The following is a 16,789-nucleotide window of genomic DNA, read 5'->3' on the forward strand; positions in this document are numbered from 1 at the left end:
GACCGATATGTAAACATGCTACAGAATTTTTTTTTCCCACGGCTAGAAAATTTGGATTTGGGGGACACTTGGTTCCAACAAGACGGTGCAACAGCACACACTTCAAGAGCATCGATGGCTGTTTGAAGGGAACGCTTTCCAGAGCGCTTTATCTCAATTAGAGGCGATTTGGAATGACCGGCACGCTCTCCCGATCTGTCCCCTTGTGATTTTTTTCTATGGAGTTTTTTGAAATCCCGTGTTTATGTGAACCGTCCAAGAACCCTACAAGATTTGAAGACCAACACCCAAGAAGAAATTGCCAAGATAACACCTGCTATACTAACAAGAGTCATGACAAACGCCAGAAATCGGTTTACGCAATGTATGGGGAATGGGGGACGTCACCTAACAGATTTGATCTTCAAAACAATGTAAATAAAAAATTTAGACATGTACCTACATTATAAAAAATAAATAAATATTTTCCTATGCATACAATAGTTTTTATTGAGTTTTGAAAAAAGGAAGTTATCCTGCCGCACCTTGTATAACTGGTGCATTCCGGACTGACTAGGCTGACCCTGACCAATGTGCGAGGCCAGATAAAAGCAGCAGGATCACTCTCAGGACCATTCGACATCAACAACGGTCTAGAACAAGGGGATGCGCTATCATGCGTCCTCTTTAACCTGGCCCTCGAGGAAGTGATCCGTGAAGAACCACCCGAGACGTACAAACTGCCTTCATCCAGATCGAGCAGGCGGCGATTGGCGCGACATCTTGGGGTGCACATCAATGAAGGCAAGACAGTAAATGGTGGCAACGTCAGCATCGAAAGCCAACCAACCAACCAACAACATCAAACCGCACTGGTCAAACAGGAAGAATAAGGATAGGAGAATACAACTTTGAGACCGTTGACAATTTCTCTCCTATCTAGGGTCGAAAATCACAACCGATAACAGTTACGATGAGGAAATCCGCGCACGGTTGTTGTCAGCCAACAGAGCCTATTTCAGCTTACAAAAACTGTTCCGCTCGAAACGTCTTACCATAGGGTTAAAGCTCTGATTGTACAAGACAATGATCTTGTCAGTCCTCATGTATTCCTCGGAAACTTGGGTTCTTAGCAAGAAAAATTGCGAACTCTTGGCTGCGTTCGAGAGAAGAATCCTCCGAAGAATTTTTGGCCCCCTACATGAGGATGGACGATTCCGTAGCCTACACAATGACGAAATCTATGAGTGATACCATGACCGTCCGGTTGTGGATAAAATCCGGCTCAATAGGTTACGGTAGGCGGGTCACTTAATCCGTATGGATGAGGATGATCCCACCCGGAAAGTCTATAAGGGCAATATCTATGGTAGAAAAAGAAGACGAGGCAGACCCTGCCTAAGATGGAGCGATGGCGTACGCCAGGATGCCAGACAGCTTTTAGGGATATCGAATTGGTGGACCTCCGCTAGACCTAGACCGGATACCGGTTGTTGCGCGGTTGATGACGATGATGATTCCAGGCATGCAATTTTATAGATCCCCCCCCCCTTCTTCCTTCTTGGATTTCGTGTCCTTTACGCTCCTAAGTCGCGTTTTAAGTTGCGCATGTCCGCTTGTTGGGGCAGCCTCTACTTTACCAGGTGTACTCCTAATTAATTTCCGTTTTTTTTTTTTTGTGAATAAAACATATAATTCCGTAATAGTTATTTTATTCGAAATTCTTTTCATCTCTTTCTACACATTTCTCCCACCTTTCTGGTAATTTGTGAATACCACGCCAGTAGAATTGACTGTCTTTGGAGTTGAACCATTCAGTGAGCCATTTCCCAAATTTTCGGAGGAATCGAAGTGCTTCTCAGAAAGTGCGTGGCCCAATGAGGCAAAGAGGTGGTAATCCGATTGGGCCAGGTCTGGTGAGTAAGCCGCATGGTTAAGCACCTCCCACTTGAGTTTTTTCAGCATGTCGCCAACGACTTTCGACTTATGCGATGGTGCATTGTCGTGGAGCAAAATCACTTTCCTCTGTCTTTCTCGATATTCTGGTCGGTTCTCCGCAATCGCTCGGCTTAAATCTTTCATTTGTTGTTTGTAGCGAACGGTGTTCACAGTTTCACTAGGTTTCAGCAGTTCAAAGTAGATCACACCGGTCTGGTCCAACCACACACACACAGCATAACCTCCCGACCGTAACGATTTGGTCGTGCCGTCAATGTGGATGCTTCACCTGGACTCACCCACGATTTGTTGCGTTTAGGGTTCGCCAAGACAATCCACTCTTCGTCGCCCGTAACAATTCGATGGAGAAAAGACTTTCTTTTGGACCGTTGAAGCAGCATTTCATACGTCACTTTTCAATTCTCCATTTGTCTCTCGGTCAGTTTATGCGGCGCCCACTTCCCATGGCTCGCAGGCGTTTCGAAATTCCTTGCTGTTGAACTCCCAACGTATCTGCAAGCTGTTGTTGCGTTTCCGTGCTGTCTTCATCCAATAATGCTTGCAATTCGGCGTCATCAAACGATTTTCGCTTGCCGGAGCGTGCGGCGTCGTTCAGCTCGAAATCTTCAGTTTTGAATTGTCGAAACCTTGGGTTGCATTCTGAACCTAGAGGGATTAGGCCTGCATAACTCGGCTATATTCTTGACAAGGTCAACACATTCCCTTAGTGTAGAAGTTGCCGTTATTTAGTTTCTAGAATGCCAAGTCTTCGTAGGTCGTTCGGTCTAGTATTACCAATTTGTTACCTTCATCTGCTCTTAGGTAAAAAACTGGTTTCTGATTTAGTTTTTTGAAGATCCTCCCTCGATGTCTATAATCATATTTTCGACGTTCATCTTCAAGTCCGGTGTCGCGTAGTTCAATCCTTTATTCGATAAAATCAATTCGTCATCCGTAAAAACTTCCGACGATTTGTTAACGACAAAGTCTGCGGGATCTATGAAATCACATGTCCGGAATGTACCAGTATATCCTTGATGCACACTTCATGGCTATCATAAAGGAGGCCAACTTTTAAAACACATTCTACCCGTCCTTTATGTCTCTTTAATAGAAGAGCCAGTAAAATAGAGTAGTGAAATACCGTAGCTCCAAAAAACCGCTCACAAAACATCCCTATCAGAAATAAATCATCCAAAAACTAGGAGAAATGATTTTTGTCTAAAGATTAAAGGGTCCTGAGTTCGTGTACACTCTATGCAGTCCCGGACCAACTGGAAAGTAACTGCCAATTTTTTTTGGTCCATGAGCCTCTCCTTTTGGGATTAGCATAGACCTGCAGTGTTGTCCAGGACAGAAGCAATATCAGACGCTGGCTCAAATCTGCTCCCAGAGAACTGTGACCGAAATGGTTCCTGAATGTTGATTGCTCCCTCCAGCATGAGAGGGAGTTTCAACCAGAGTTATAACCAGGGCGACTTGTTCACCCCTAAATTAGGTCGAAGTAAGTTTTGTGTTTAAAAGTGAAATTAAATTGCGGTCTAATTGGTCCAGTCCGATATCAAGGTGTGCAGACTAAGGACACCTTAACCCTTAAGCAAAAAACTTGCTTGTTCTTGTACACGCTGCCCTTTTGGGTGGTTTCTTTTTTGTCCTTAACGTATTGAATCCGAATCCTCAGTAAGTCGAGTTTTCTGGTTGAGGTAACCCGGAATCCCCGTTTTTGAGAAACCGGTCTTTCATGTTATACGTTAAGTCTTGATCTATGTTTTTCTCTTGGACCTCTTGGAACCAATTGGAGAGCAAGCGATTCCCCCCTTTTTTAAAAAAAAAAACACTTGCTTGTTTTTCCCAGGGCAGAAACAGCATCAGACGGTACTAGATGAGGCAGCGTCTGATGAGTTTCATCTGTCTTTGGCACCTTTAATCTTTTTTGTCAGAAGAAATGCCTCGAATTCAACTAAATGAACGAAACAGTGGAAATATTTTATTCCTTTGCAATTTAGAACATCAGAAGGCTGAATGGAACTTCTGTAAGTCACAACGATAAAACGGTTCGCCACAGAACTCTGCAATAAAGGCCTGAATAATAGTTGACACCGGAACTGATAAACCTCGAAAAAAGCGTCAGCTGGATCAGACGTTCCAGATTTGATGCTGGAGTCGAAGAAGTCTCTAGATGAGAAGGCTGAAAATTTTCTCCAAAAAATGGAAAGTCTTTACAGGGAGAGGCGGAAGGTACGGGCTAAAAAGCAGGAAATTGTGATACAATGTAAAGACATTGATGAAGTCATTTCCAAGGAGGACATCCTTGAGGCCTAGAAAAACAGTCCGCAATCACAGGACTCAGGAAGAAGGCACATAAACGGCAAATAGAAGCTTACCGGATGAAACAGCGTTAAAACTGCTGGCAGCTGGTGTAGTGAATAATATGGGGGAGAAGGCCATATATCCCAGGAGCGCAAAGCTGACCCTGAATGTATGCTTTGCAAAGGGAAAGAGGATTTTGGTGCCACAATACTCATGAGCATATTTTCCTCCAGATCAAAAATGAGCCACGCAACGAGGTGCATCCTCACAGAGATGGAGTCAGGGCTGGTCCGTGAAAACCTTGAGAAATCATTATCCAGATGGAACGGGTTTAGAAAAGGTAGCACAGAGGATGAGGCGCGTAACGAGATGCGATGCTGCCATACCGAGGTGGTAAATCCTCATCAAAAGCGATCAAACTATCGATTGAATAAAGAAATCGCGAAATTGCTTCCGACCAAGAAGGATCTACCAACGATCTAGACGAAGACCAGGTTTCGATGAGAAACGGGAAAGATACGCAAAGAATTTTGCACGGGGGCAGACCAAAACCTATGGTGAACAGCGTACGGGGCTGCTATAAAGAAAAAAAGAGGGCAAATACCACAGCTGACCTGCCCGTGATGGTGCTCTTCCCTCCGTATTACAGGGAGGGCGAAAAATATAAACAAGTGTTATACGTCTTCACCACAACTGCAGTAACTAAGGAGGAACTTGCGGAAATTTGTGGATGGTATTCCCACAAACTCGGTGTTAAGACCGGATATTCTGTCAAGTGAGACACGCTATTTGTACGAGAAAGAAAAAATGAATATACCTGAAAAAGATACAAAATACCAAAAGGCGACAAGTTGGAAGTCGCTGCAAGAGTGTAACAACGGTGCCATGGCTCGCAGGGAGACCACTGGACCACTGGATTCCCCGTACTGAGGAGTGGACTCAGCGACGACACGGCGAGATCAACTACCATCTAACTCAATTCCTGTCAGGGCATGGTGGTTAAATGAAGTATCTGCACCGATTCAGTTTGGATAATTCACCCTCTTGTCCTGAATGTGGTTGCACATCTGAGGACCCTGAGCATATTCTATTGCCCGCAACTTTGTTCGGTGAATAGGAATCAGGAAGAAGAAAAGGCAAATTTTATTTTTTAAATGCCGAATAGTGAGTTTTTCCATTTGCCATATACCGGTATTTCGACAACCAGTTGTCCCTCTTATCCAGAGACAAAAACTCACTGAGGAAGAGGACAACTGGTCCTGGAAATACTGGTTGACGAGGAATTTGTCTGCTTTTCATTACTGCAGAATCGCTTCAAGTACCCTACGTAAATGAAAGTCATCCAGCTGAATCTAAATAACTGCCAAGCCACCCAGAAAGTGTATGAAAATGAAATCGATGTTGCTGTTGTCTCCGAACAATACAAAAACCTCCATCAAGGCGTTTGGGAAATAGACATAAGTGGAAAGGATGCGGTATTGACGAGAGACGCGAAAGATCGCAACCCCAAAATTATTGATGGCGACTTCAACTCTTGGACAATAGAGTGGGGAAGCCGGGAAACAAATGAAAGGGGAAGAATCCTACTCGAAGTGTTCTCTTGCCTAAACGTCACCCTGGCCAATATCGGAAGCGTAAACACTTTTAAGCGTGGAAAACTAGGCTCTGCCGTGGATCTTATTTTCCTAAGTAATTCGCTGACCAATATACGTATAGCGACCAATGGGCCATCACGAAAAGTAAAAATTATTGCTTGAACCGATTCTTTGATAAGACAGACTCTGATCAATGGGAAGAAGCGTATGAGTCGATTATGTCGGTAATAAAAGGCAAAAAGTGTATTCTTATTATGTGCCCTGGATTATTAGTTTATAATTATTAGTTTCGACATGTTTCCCCAACATTCGGAAAGTACCTTTCCAATGATGCCAATGAACACCGAAGATATCCTTCCAGTAACCACAGACGAAGGGGGATAGATACCGCAGCCCTCGATATTGACGGACGCTAAAACTGGCAATTAGAATGGCACCAAACATATTCGCGCAGATATTTACAGACTGCCTAAAAGAAGGAACCTTCCCCGCAGAATGGAAAATACAAAAGCTTGTATGGATCCCGAAGACAAGTAAGCAGGTAGGTGAACCAATATCCTATTTAACTATATGTCTTCTGAATACAATAGGCAAGGTCCTCGATCGGGTAACAAATCACCGGCTATATCTAATAATGGATGGTGGCGGTTATTTATCAAATAGGTGGTTTGGCTTCCAGAAGGCTCGGTCCTACGACGAAGAGAATACTGCGTACGCCTACGACGAAGAGAAATACTGCGTACTGTTGACTTTCGACATCAATACCGCGTTCAATTTTGCCAGATAGAACCCTATCATCATATTAAATATAATCTTCGACAACTTCCGACAGCGGAAGTTACTTTCTGATTCGGACGAAGGATGAAGATCTATGATATAAGGGCAGGAGTTCCGCAAGGGTCTGTTCTGGGTCCTCTGCTATGGAACCTAATATATGATGGTGTTTTACGACTCTCAGTAGCTAAGCAAGGCGTTGCCGTTGGATTCGCAGATGACGATGGAGTAGTCATAACATCCAATCACCTCAACGAAGTAGAGATCTATGCGAACGATGCTATACGAAGGATCAATACTTGCCTTAAAGACTTCAGACTGGAGCTTGCCCAAAACAAGACGGAATTGGTGCGCTTTGCAAACCGCCGCAAACAGAAAACTGTTGAAATTTGCATGTTAGCTCTCAGCCATCGATGAAATACTTAGGAATAACGTTCAACTCCAAGCGGAGCTTTAACAATAGATAGAAAATACGACACCTCTCTGCAACCCGAGAAAAAAACTCCACTAGAGACAAGGACGCTGAATGAACTAAATTCCCCGTACTACGTACTGCGATAAAATCCGACTCCAATCCATCAATTCCCCCAACTGTGCTATACTCCCACCTGATGACACAACAGCATTGAATTTTTGGAAAATAAATTTCTTCAGAATTTTCCAAACAATCTCATCCGATTCGATCTCTCTATCGCGGTCAGAGCATCTAATTGCGATCAGTCGCGGCTTTTCGTGAAACACACATGCATCATATGTAGTGCAGGAAATATTTCAAAAGAATGTCATAAATATTCGATTGGGAGGGAAGCAGGAAAATTCTTTCTTCGTGGTGATCTTAATTGTTTCAAATTGAATAATGTTTTTATTAATAGCTTCATCACTGGCATACATTGTCCAGATATCATGAGAAAGTTATGACAAAAATGTCTGGTGCTGATTATACCAGTTGAGACGGAAATGTTTGTAGCTTGAATGTTTTGTGAATTTATAATTTGCGAGGAATTATGTTAATTAAAGAGATAATAAAGTTGTTGCCAGGAAAGGGCGAGCAATCAGTCACGTTTGTTCACAATGATCGAATTAGTCAGCGATAAAAAAGGGTATCACCAGATCACCAGCCACTGGGTTAGACACTGCAAACTCAGGTAAGCCTCCCCAGCATTAACGAAATGGAAAGGATCCGTAGACAATATTGCGCACTTTCCAAACTAAACTCAAGTGATCTCTGGTAACTAGAATGCATGATGAAATTACACCACTGAAAAAAAACCAAGTTAGGTACCAATATTGTTGGAGAATAGGAGAACGCTTTGATTTGGGGAAATAATCTCCCTTTAGCCTTATTTCAGGTCTTCAAATTAGGGAATATTCCCCATTGCCTTTGAAATCAGTTTAACCATGAAATTGAAAGAATGAATAACGCTGAGAGCAGCGGGACCGAAAGTTGTTATATAATCCCAAACAGGACAAGGGTCCGAATTATATCCAACTTAAAACCGCCAGTACTTTAAGCCTGAACCAGGCAAAAGCTGGCAAAGCGGCTAGATTGCGATATTCGCATTTTGCAAGAAATCGTCTTTAGGCAATGTACGATGTACTCTGCCTTCAGGATGCAGCGTTCGTCATCTCGAGAATGACACCGATTGACACTTTGGCATCCATCTCTCCTTCATCGCAGACAAAGAACGCCGAAAGGGAGAAATCTTCATATAGATGGCAACAATGTTGGTAACGCTCGAGAAAGGGTCGATGAACGCACAGACTGACCTTTACCATTAAGGAGCTGCCATCTCTCATTAGAGGAAGCTTGTTCCCAGTTTTTGATAGCAGCATTAGCCCCAATTGCTGGTTTTGGTCCGGGAGTGGGGGAAACTGAGCGGTGATACAAACAGTTCTTTGCAGTTTACAGCGAAAACTATTTTATTTCACCTAAACCTGCGGACGAATAAACGAACATCAGCCTAATGATAGCAACATATATCCACACTACCTACCTACCTACCTCATGCCTAAATCCCCATGGCGAGGCAAAAGTCCCGCCTACACAGCCCATAAGCTGTCAGAGCTCGTTTCATTTTTACCTCTACATGTTTGTTCCAAAGAAGTTAATTGTCTAGAATGCCTCCCAGATGTTTCACTACTTCGGAGAGTTGAGGGATTGCAACTCTCATCTGTCGAATGTAAAGACCATTCAGTTTCCTTCTTTTTATAAATGATTCCATTGTGGTTTTATTTGGATTTACCGAAAGTCTATGCCTGAGGCATCAACTGTCAATCGAATCAACGGGGCGTTGTGTATTTCTATACACCGTTCCGAGATCTCGACCAACAGCTAGGACAGCTACATCATCTGCATAAGCTTGAAAACGCACGGTAGTGAGTCGATCAACATACTCCACAGAAGTGACGATAGTATTCCTCCTTGAAGGCAGCCTTCCGTCGTTTCCGTTGTTCGGTAGCGATCAACTCCCACTTTAGCACACAACAATCTCTGTGTTACCATAGCGTATATCCCCTTATTTAAAATTTCATCAACACCACACTCTCTGCCGGCATCACAGAGCTTTTGGAAGGGCACACAATCAGACGCTCCTTCAAAGTATACGAACCACCCCAATGTATACGCGTCCTCGCGGAGGACACAAAGAATCATAGTAAGGGGAAGCATCAGGCAGGTTTCCCTTCTTACCATTAACCTAGTATTGTAAGTTGACCACAACAAGGCCCTGGAAAGAGAATTTTCTCAGCATGGTCGCCTCTAAAAATGTTGACATCAGAACGCAGGCCCCCGGTTTCGAGGATCTTTTATCGAAGAAGATCCTAATCCCCTTGACTGATCAAATGCCACAGATTTTGTTAAAACGAAACCATGACCCTTGAACCAGAAATATATAGGGACAGTCTTGCAACTTTGGCAGCCTTGCCGCGACTAGATAGGAAGAGGCTTTGGCATACTGAAGGTTAACTTGAATAACTCGTATGTTTGTAGACATAAGTGTAGTCTAATATGAAAACCGCCGCTAACTGAGAAGTTTACTGCGTTGAATGGATCTCACCGGGTTTACCAGCTTGTCCTCACCTTTCGCCAAAAGTTACGCTTTCTTGTCTCCGATTTCTCTGGACATCGCCATTTTGCGCAGTGCTTTCCATTGTCGTCAGCTGGGAGCTCTCCCAGGTATATTCCCACATGTCGGAATTAGACTACCTGCGTCTACATCACCAGCTTCCCTTTCTGCCGCTTTTCCTGGTAGAGGCGAAGGAAAAGATTCTGACAGGCAAACCTATAGTCCCCCTTCTCCTTTGGGACTGAAGTTTCCTTCTGCCGAGCCTTCCTCCCTCGTTTTTTTTTTTGGAAGAGTTAGGCAACAGTGTCACCGGCAGGCCGCTCGGAGTCTAGTTCCCCTCATTAAGGGAGTGACAATACTGTTCTTTCTGGCTGACCGCGCCGTAGTAAGTTCCGAGCGTAAGTTTTCTACTGAAGTGGAACATAACCCTGGTGAGGCCTCCAAAATCTGTGCCTCGGCCACGACCTGATTTCTCAAAGTCGCGAGTGGATTCGACGTCTGTGACTTTTTACCACTTTGTTTTCATCTTCATGTATTTTTGGGCACCATTAGTGTAGTAGTAAACTACCACAGGCTCCGCCACCACGATAAGGTGGTGTCCTCACTTCCCCAGCGAACTAACATGACGCCACTTCGTCTAACTTTGCGAAGAAGGCTCCATTCCTCGTGATGGAAATGCCTATTATCCCCAATCATCAATACGTACCAATATATCGACAAAACAGTCATCTTCCTTAGAAATCCCTTCAACCACCTAAGGAACCTGCTAGCCGTGGCACTAATACTGGAACCCTGGAGACGTCTTCTCGTATGTATCTAATTAGGAAATCGGTAGTTAGTGCTCGGGAAGTGGTCCAAGCTCCCATCCTTTCGTTTGTATAGAACAGCACAGGATTTGCAGCGTTTTAGTTATAGCACTCCAACTTTAAGCACCCTTCTTCCCCTGGATACATGCATCCTTCATCTGGAAGGATGACACTCCCTTTCACTGTGTGAATCGTGCCAGTTATCAAATGACCCAAAGGGTCCAGCTGATTGCCCCTCGGACAATCACTTAGCAGTGCCGTGACCCGAGAAACAAAGGAGACTGGTACGATAAGTTACTCTGGATTGGATTCCTCATAAATACCCGTAAACCGTTGATGATGAGAACAGGACTGGTAGTTCTAAACATTGGATCCACCCCAAAGTTCCGGCGCCTGGGCTGCGAGGGAAGCATTCCAGACGTAACCTTCGCATCGGAATCACTGGTGGACAGTTGGCGAGTTCTGGAAGACTTCTCGGCAAGTGACCACCAATACATTGCTTTCGAAATGGTGGACACAAACTCTCGGGGTGGCCCCCGGCGATCTTTCTGTGCATGGAACGTCGCGAAAATGAACACCGGGAAGTTTGTCGAAACTCTGGGAACAGGTGGGGCCACGCTGGAGGGTACTCCTGGGGGCGGTGGCGCCGCAGCTGACACTGTCGTAAATTCAGTTATGAACCTGATAACGACGGCCTGCGGAGCGTCCATGCCCAGGAAGACATCGGGGCGCGCAAACCTTCCATATATTGGTGGACAGTAGAAATCGCAAAGCTCCGGAAAGAGTGTCACAGGCTCTGCCGCTTAACACAACGGCTAGGCGACCGGGAGCAGGCATGTACCATAATGATGGAATACAAATCAGCCAAAAGGAAACTCCGCAGCGCAATAAACAAGAGCAAAGGTCGCTGTTGGCTGGATCTGGTCGACGAGGTGAATGGGGATCCGTTGGGACTCGGTTACAAATTGGTAACCGGAAAAATCGGAGCTCTGCGGAAACCCTGACCACTTAAGGTCGAGCAGATGGACCGCATTGTAAGGGCACTCTTCCCTGCGCACCCCGTATGGGATGATGACGTCGGCGTGGAGAGCGCAGAGGACTGTCCACTTTTCTCTATAAAAGAGTTGGAACAGGCAGTCCTCTCTATGAAAAACAAGAAGGCGTCAGGACCCGATGGTATTCCAGCAGAGGTATACAAACTGATATTCCAACACCGACCAGACCTACTGCTTGGCGCATTCAACGCTTGCCTGAAAGAGAGCATTTTCCCTGCTCGTTGGAAGGTTGCGAGGCTTGTGCTGATTCATAAAAGGAAAAGCAACTCCGAATTGCCGTCTTCATACAGCCCACTATGTATGCTTGACACTGCTGGGAAAGTCAATCTCATCAGAAGTAGGCTCGCTGAAGCGATACGCGCTGCCGGAGATTTATTTCCCCGGCAGTTTGGTTTTAGAGCAGAGAAATCGACAATTGATGCTGTCATGCAAGTCGTGGACGCCATTCGACGAGGTGGTGCTCCTCGTAACACTTGACGTCAGAATCGCCTTTAATTCCGTAAGATGGAAAGACATTCTAGGCACACTAGACAATACTTTCAACGTGCCGAACTATCTCTTACGGATATTGAGGGACTATTTGAGGAACCGCTCCCTGATCTATGAAACACTAGAGGGTCAAAGGTGGATGGAGGTCACGTCGGGGATAGCACAGGGATTCATCCTAGGACCGGACCTCTGGAACGCTACCTATGACAGTCTACTTAAACTCGACATGCCAGAAGAGTCGCGCCTGGTCGGCTATGCAGATGATGTCGGGACGTTTGTTGCTGGACGCACTGTCGAACAGGCGCAAAGCAGACTCGGAATATTGATGCGGCCGGTAAGTGGAGACTACTCATGGTTTCAACCTTGCACTGGAAAAAACCGAAGTAGTCATCCTCACTAAAAACAGAATTCCGACCCTGCATCCTATATCGCTCAGCGAATCGATAATCGAGTCAAAATCAGCGGTAAAGTACCTCGGGTTGACCCATGACTCAAAGATGAGGTTTTCTGAGCAAATCAAAGCAGCAGCGAACAAGGCTGCAGCTGGAGTTTCGGCGTTAAGTAGGCTAATGACAAACATTGGGGGTCCTAGGTCTAGCAGGCGACGTCTCCTGATGAGTTAAACGCAGTCTGTCCTGCTCTACGGTGCAGAGGTATGGGCTGGCGCTCTTAACAAGGAGGTATATCGTAAACGCCTCACGCAATTACAGAGACGGGGAACTTTGCGGGTAGCGTCTGTGTACCCCACTGTCTCTGAACCGGCCGTCATGGTGATCGCGGGAGTGACCCCCGTTGCGCAAGGGAGATGAGCCAAGGGAGGTGGTTGCTCGCGAAGACGAGTGGCAGCTCTCGTGGCAAAATGAAACTAGAGGCAAATGGACTGCACGACTCATCAGCAAATTAGGTGCGTGGCCGAATCGGAAGCATGGTGAGACTGACTATTGCCTTACCCAATTTTTAAGTGGGCATGGAAGTTTTCAGTCTTACCTGCACAAGATTGTAAAGGCGCGTTCTCCGGATTGTGTGTTTTGCAATGGAGTTGTGGACGACATACACCACACTTTTTTTTCTTGTGGAAGGTGGGATGGGGTTCGTCAGCAGCTCTATTTAAACACAGGGGATCTCTCTCCAGACAACATTGTCAAAGAGATGCTGAGGACTGCTGACAGGTGGAACCATGTTACCCATTACGTTCGGGCCCTTCTCGTTGCTAAGAAGATAGAACTCAACCGGTGGAGGAGCCGGATGGCAGGGGGTTCCTTAAACTGACAGTTCCCTTCCTCCTCTCCCCTCCCGTTGGTGAAAGGAATTCCCTGATTTGAAGGCTACGCAAGGCGGGAAAGTTCGGGGACTAGCCCGAAGTAATGTGACAAACGGTTCCCGGCTAGCTCTCTGACGATGGGGAGGTGTTTAGTTGGTAGTCCGACGACGTACCGAATCGAGAGTCCAACACTGTGTGCGTAAATGCATTCACCTACCCTACCCCAAAAAAAAACCGTTTATGATAAGAACATGCAAAAGGGACACTTTTGATAGATAGATTTTTGCGATTGAGTATATAGTTCGAAATGTCCTTTGAAGCTAAATTTATATTTTAAAAGTTCGGAAACGTACAATAAAGGCTGATAAGTAAATCAGGGAACCTTATCTAAAACTACTCAGCCAATTCGGCCGTAACCAGATAAAAAACTAATTGAAAAATCCATCAAAACTCTCGCGAAGAAAACGAAACTTATGAGATCCAAAACATAAGATTTGTAGATCCGCATCTGTTCCAAGCCACTAAAATCTCAAACAATATTTATCTATTGCCCCAAATTCCACTAAATTCTGGCAACACGACTATTAGGCATTCCTGAACCCCCGAAAATTCTCAATTTTTGGGCCGATCGCTGGTGCTGCACGGCCACCATTTGCGGCCTCCAACAAGTTCACATGTTGGCTGTCTCTCGCTCGGCCACTAGCTCGCCGAGTGACTATCGAAAGTCGCGCAATCCGAGGAATCCACCAAACAACCACTTCAACCAAAACAACAGGCCGAGCGGAGGCACAGCCAGCGACCGAGTCGACGATAAACAACTCAACTCCACCGCGGACTGACTGAAGCGGTATGGAATGCGAATACAGGGTGCCTCGGCAGCCTGCACGGCCTCTCGCTCCAACTAGATCCGGTCGTCTTCAAGACTCGATCCGACTCACATGCCGGCAAATTAAGTATTTTACAGTTTTCAGTTACGCTTGAGTACGGTGCGCAGATGGATACGGTTCTTTGATTGCTCTTGAATCTTCCACGTCTTGCAGAGGCTTTTGGCCATAGACGGAGGCAGGCAAAGAGCACCTCAACCGTGTCGCTGAATGGAAACCCAACCAAACTGAACCAGGACCAGAGTCGGCGAGGCTGTAGCGCAGCCACCGTCTAGAATCATATGCCCAACGGAATGCACAGCGTCTTGGGCTGATCTCGGCCTCAGGTATTTCTCGACCCCAAGCCGATGCCAAATCCAATGAACAGTCCCAATCGCAAGCACACCGCAGCCCGTCCATCTGCTGCCTGTGGTTCGCTTCGAGAGAAGATGCTGCTGGTGCTGCTGCGGCCACCACTATTGGGCCAAGAGGCGACGACATGCGAAGAAAACTGACGAAATTTTCGGTGGAATGCAAGTGGAGTAAAAAGAAAACTGAAAACTTGCAGAGGAAAAAATAAGAACGGAGCAATCAGAAAGTTCGCAGCTGCTTTCTACTTTTCGTGTGTGCGGGGAATGCACCCGCCGCGGTAGAATGGAATGCAAAGAGTACTTACCGTTTGCGTTGTCCTGGACCATCGTGGCCGCCCGCGATAGCACCTCCAGTGGCGATTCCATTACAGACATTTGGGTCGTTAAACACTGAGGCTGGAAACGTCGATATCCTGGCGTGGACTTTCACTTCGCTGACGAGTGGAGCAGCCCAAACGCTCCCCGAAAAACAATCCGTTGGGGTTTCTAGATTATCCGTTTTGGATCGGCTTTTATGTAACTTGAGGCCGAGACAGGACGCGCTCCTTATGAACTCGAGCGAATGAACTCCCAACAGTCCTTGGTTGACACTTTCCGCTCTCGACTTTTCCTTTCCCTCTGCTCTGTGTTTACGTTTCAATGTCCTTTACGCGCACAAGCCGTTGGGAAGACGTGAGTACGAGGGGTACTGATGCGAGGGTTCTTAGAGGTTGGGCCGTGTGCTGGCAGGGAATGTGAAGATATCCCTCGAGGCAGGGAGAACGTGGATAGGGTGTCGAATGACGGAGCCGGAGGCGAGGGAGGCGACTGAGTGCGCGGGCTCGCAAACAAACCGGAGATAGGCACGATGACGAAAAATCAATAAAACATGAATGCGGCGACTGGGACTGGGGCGTACTCGATAGACTGCAGGCCGGCCTGGACTACCTCGAGGGCCCGGAGGAGCTGTGAATATCTGTCGACTGCGGGCTCTTCGCGATGTTTCAAGACGGCGGCGACGATGACGGCCGGTGCAGAATTGGGGCCTGCTGTTCAGCAGCAGCTGGCTCGCTCGACGGCTGAGTGGCAATGTGCGGTCCCACAGCTCAGACAATTGCCAGCCGCATTCCAAAAGAAATTTTCTCACTCGCTGTCGCGGTAAGTGCGGACGGGGGCAGGCGCGGACCGTGACTATTGTTTTGTTGCTCCCACATAGAAATCAACAAAAATGCGGGCAGTTCGGTCGGGTCGTGGAATGTCCCTTGCTCCTCAGCTAATTTTTAGGCCTCCAAAGCAGTCTCGTTATTTGTAGATAAGGCCGGAAGGCTAGCGTTCACGGGTCACAGTCGTCCTCGAGCCTGCCCAGGGTCTGATACCAGCTCAATCCGCAAAAAGCTAATCACGCGACGAATTCCACAGCAGCTCTCGAAAGAGTCACAACACTTGAACTGAACAACTCCACGGCTAATCGCACAACGCGAAATTGCTCTGGAAAAACAACAAACGCCAATCTCGACGTTGTAATCTGAAATCTCGACTCGACCGACCGTTTCACTGCGAAACTGATGCTTTTTGTCGCGCGATTTCACGCTAAACTGTTTTGCACTTTTTCACCCGCTTTTCACAGCCAGAACTCTTCGCGGCCAGTGGAATTTTTCTTCTGGGTTTTGGGGGGAAAAATTGCCGTCGCCGTGCTCGAACGCGCCTCAAAACCGATTTCCAATTGAAATTCCTTTTTGTGCGGTGCGCGCGGGGTTTTGTTTATTTGACATTTAAGTTCACACTCGCGCTCGAATCGAGCGATACACACAGCGCACATAGAAGAAACTCCACGAGCGGAATGTTTGGAATGCGATAGGAATGCGTTCGCGCAGATTTTAGATACTGAGCGGGGTGGAATGCGGCGAACCAGGCGTCCCCGCGCTACGTCCCGATGAGTCGCTTCTAAAAATCAGACGTAAATTGCTCGCGTGTGGCGACGTTTAATGCATGCGGCAACGGGAGCAACTAACTGAAAAATGCAGTTGTCAGAAGTTGGTGTGAAAGTGCAAAAAGATGGCGTTACCAGTGAATGACGTCACACGAGAAAAATTGTGAAAAGTTCAGGGAATAAGTTTCTGCTGTTTTTATTATTTACGCTAAAGAGAGAGAGAAATTTACATGGAGGGACGTAGGAACCACATCATTCTAGCATGGAATGATATTATTTTCCGAGTTATCACAATCTCGGCAGATGCCGGATTTTACCTAATACTAGCACTAAGTGCCAAGCATTTAGGCTCTGACGATCCTACCTACTCAAAA

General features: G+C 46.3%; 1 protein-coding gene across 1 annotated transcript in view; it reads right to left on the reverse strand.

Annotated features, from left to right (window-relative positions):
* LOC119649205 (transcription cofactor vestigial-like protein 4) overlaps window positions 1-16,394 on the reverse strand; it is an 85,399-nt gene extending 69,005 nt beyond the window's left edge. Inside the window, exon 1 of the mRNA XM_038051259.1 lies at window positions 14,812-16,394. Within this exon, the coding sequence (XP_037907187.1) occupies window positions 14,812-14,881 (70 nt within the window). The 5' untranslated portion in view covers window positions 14,882-16,394. The remainder of the gene's footprint in view (window positions 1-14,811) is intronic.
* Window positions 16,395-16,789: the final 395 nt, after the last annotated feature.

This window comes from Hermetia illucens, chromosome 2, assembly GCF_905115235.1.
Source record: "Hermetia illucens chromosome 2, iHerIll2.2.curated.20191125, whole genome shotgun sequence".
Taxonomy (NCBI): Eukaryota; Metazoa; Arthropoda; class Insecta; order Diptera; family Stratiomyidae; genus Hermetia; species Hermetia illucens.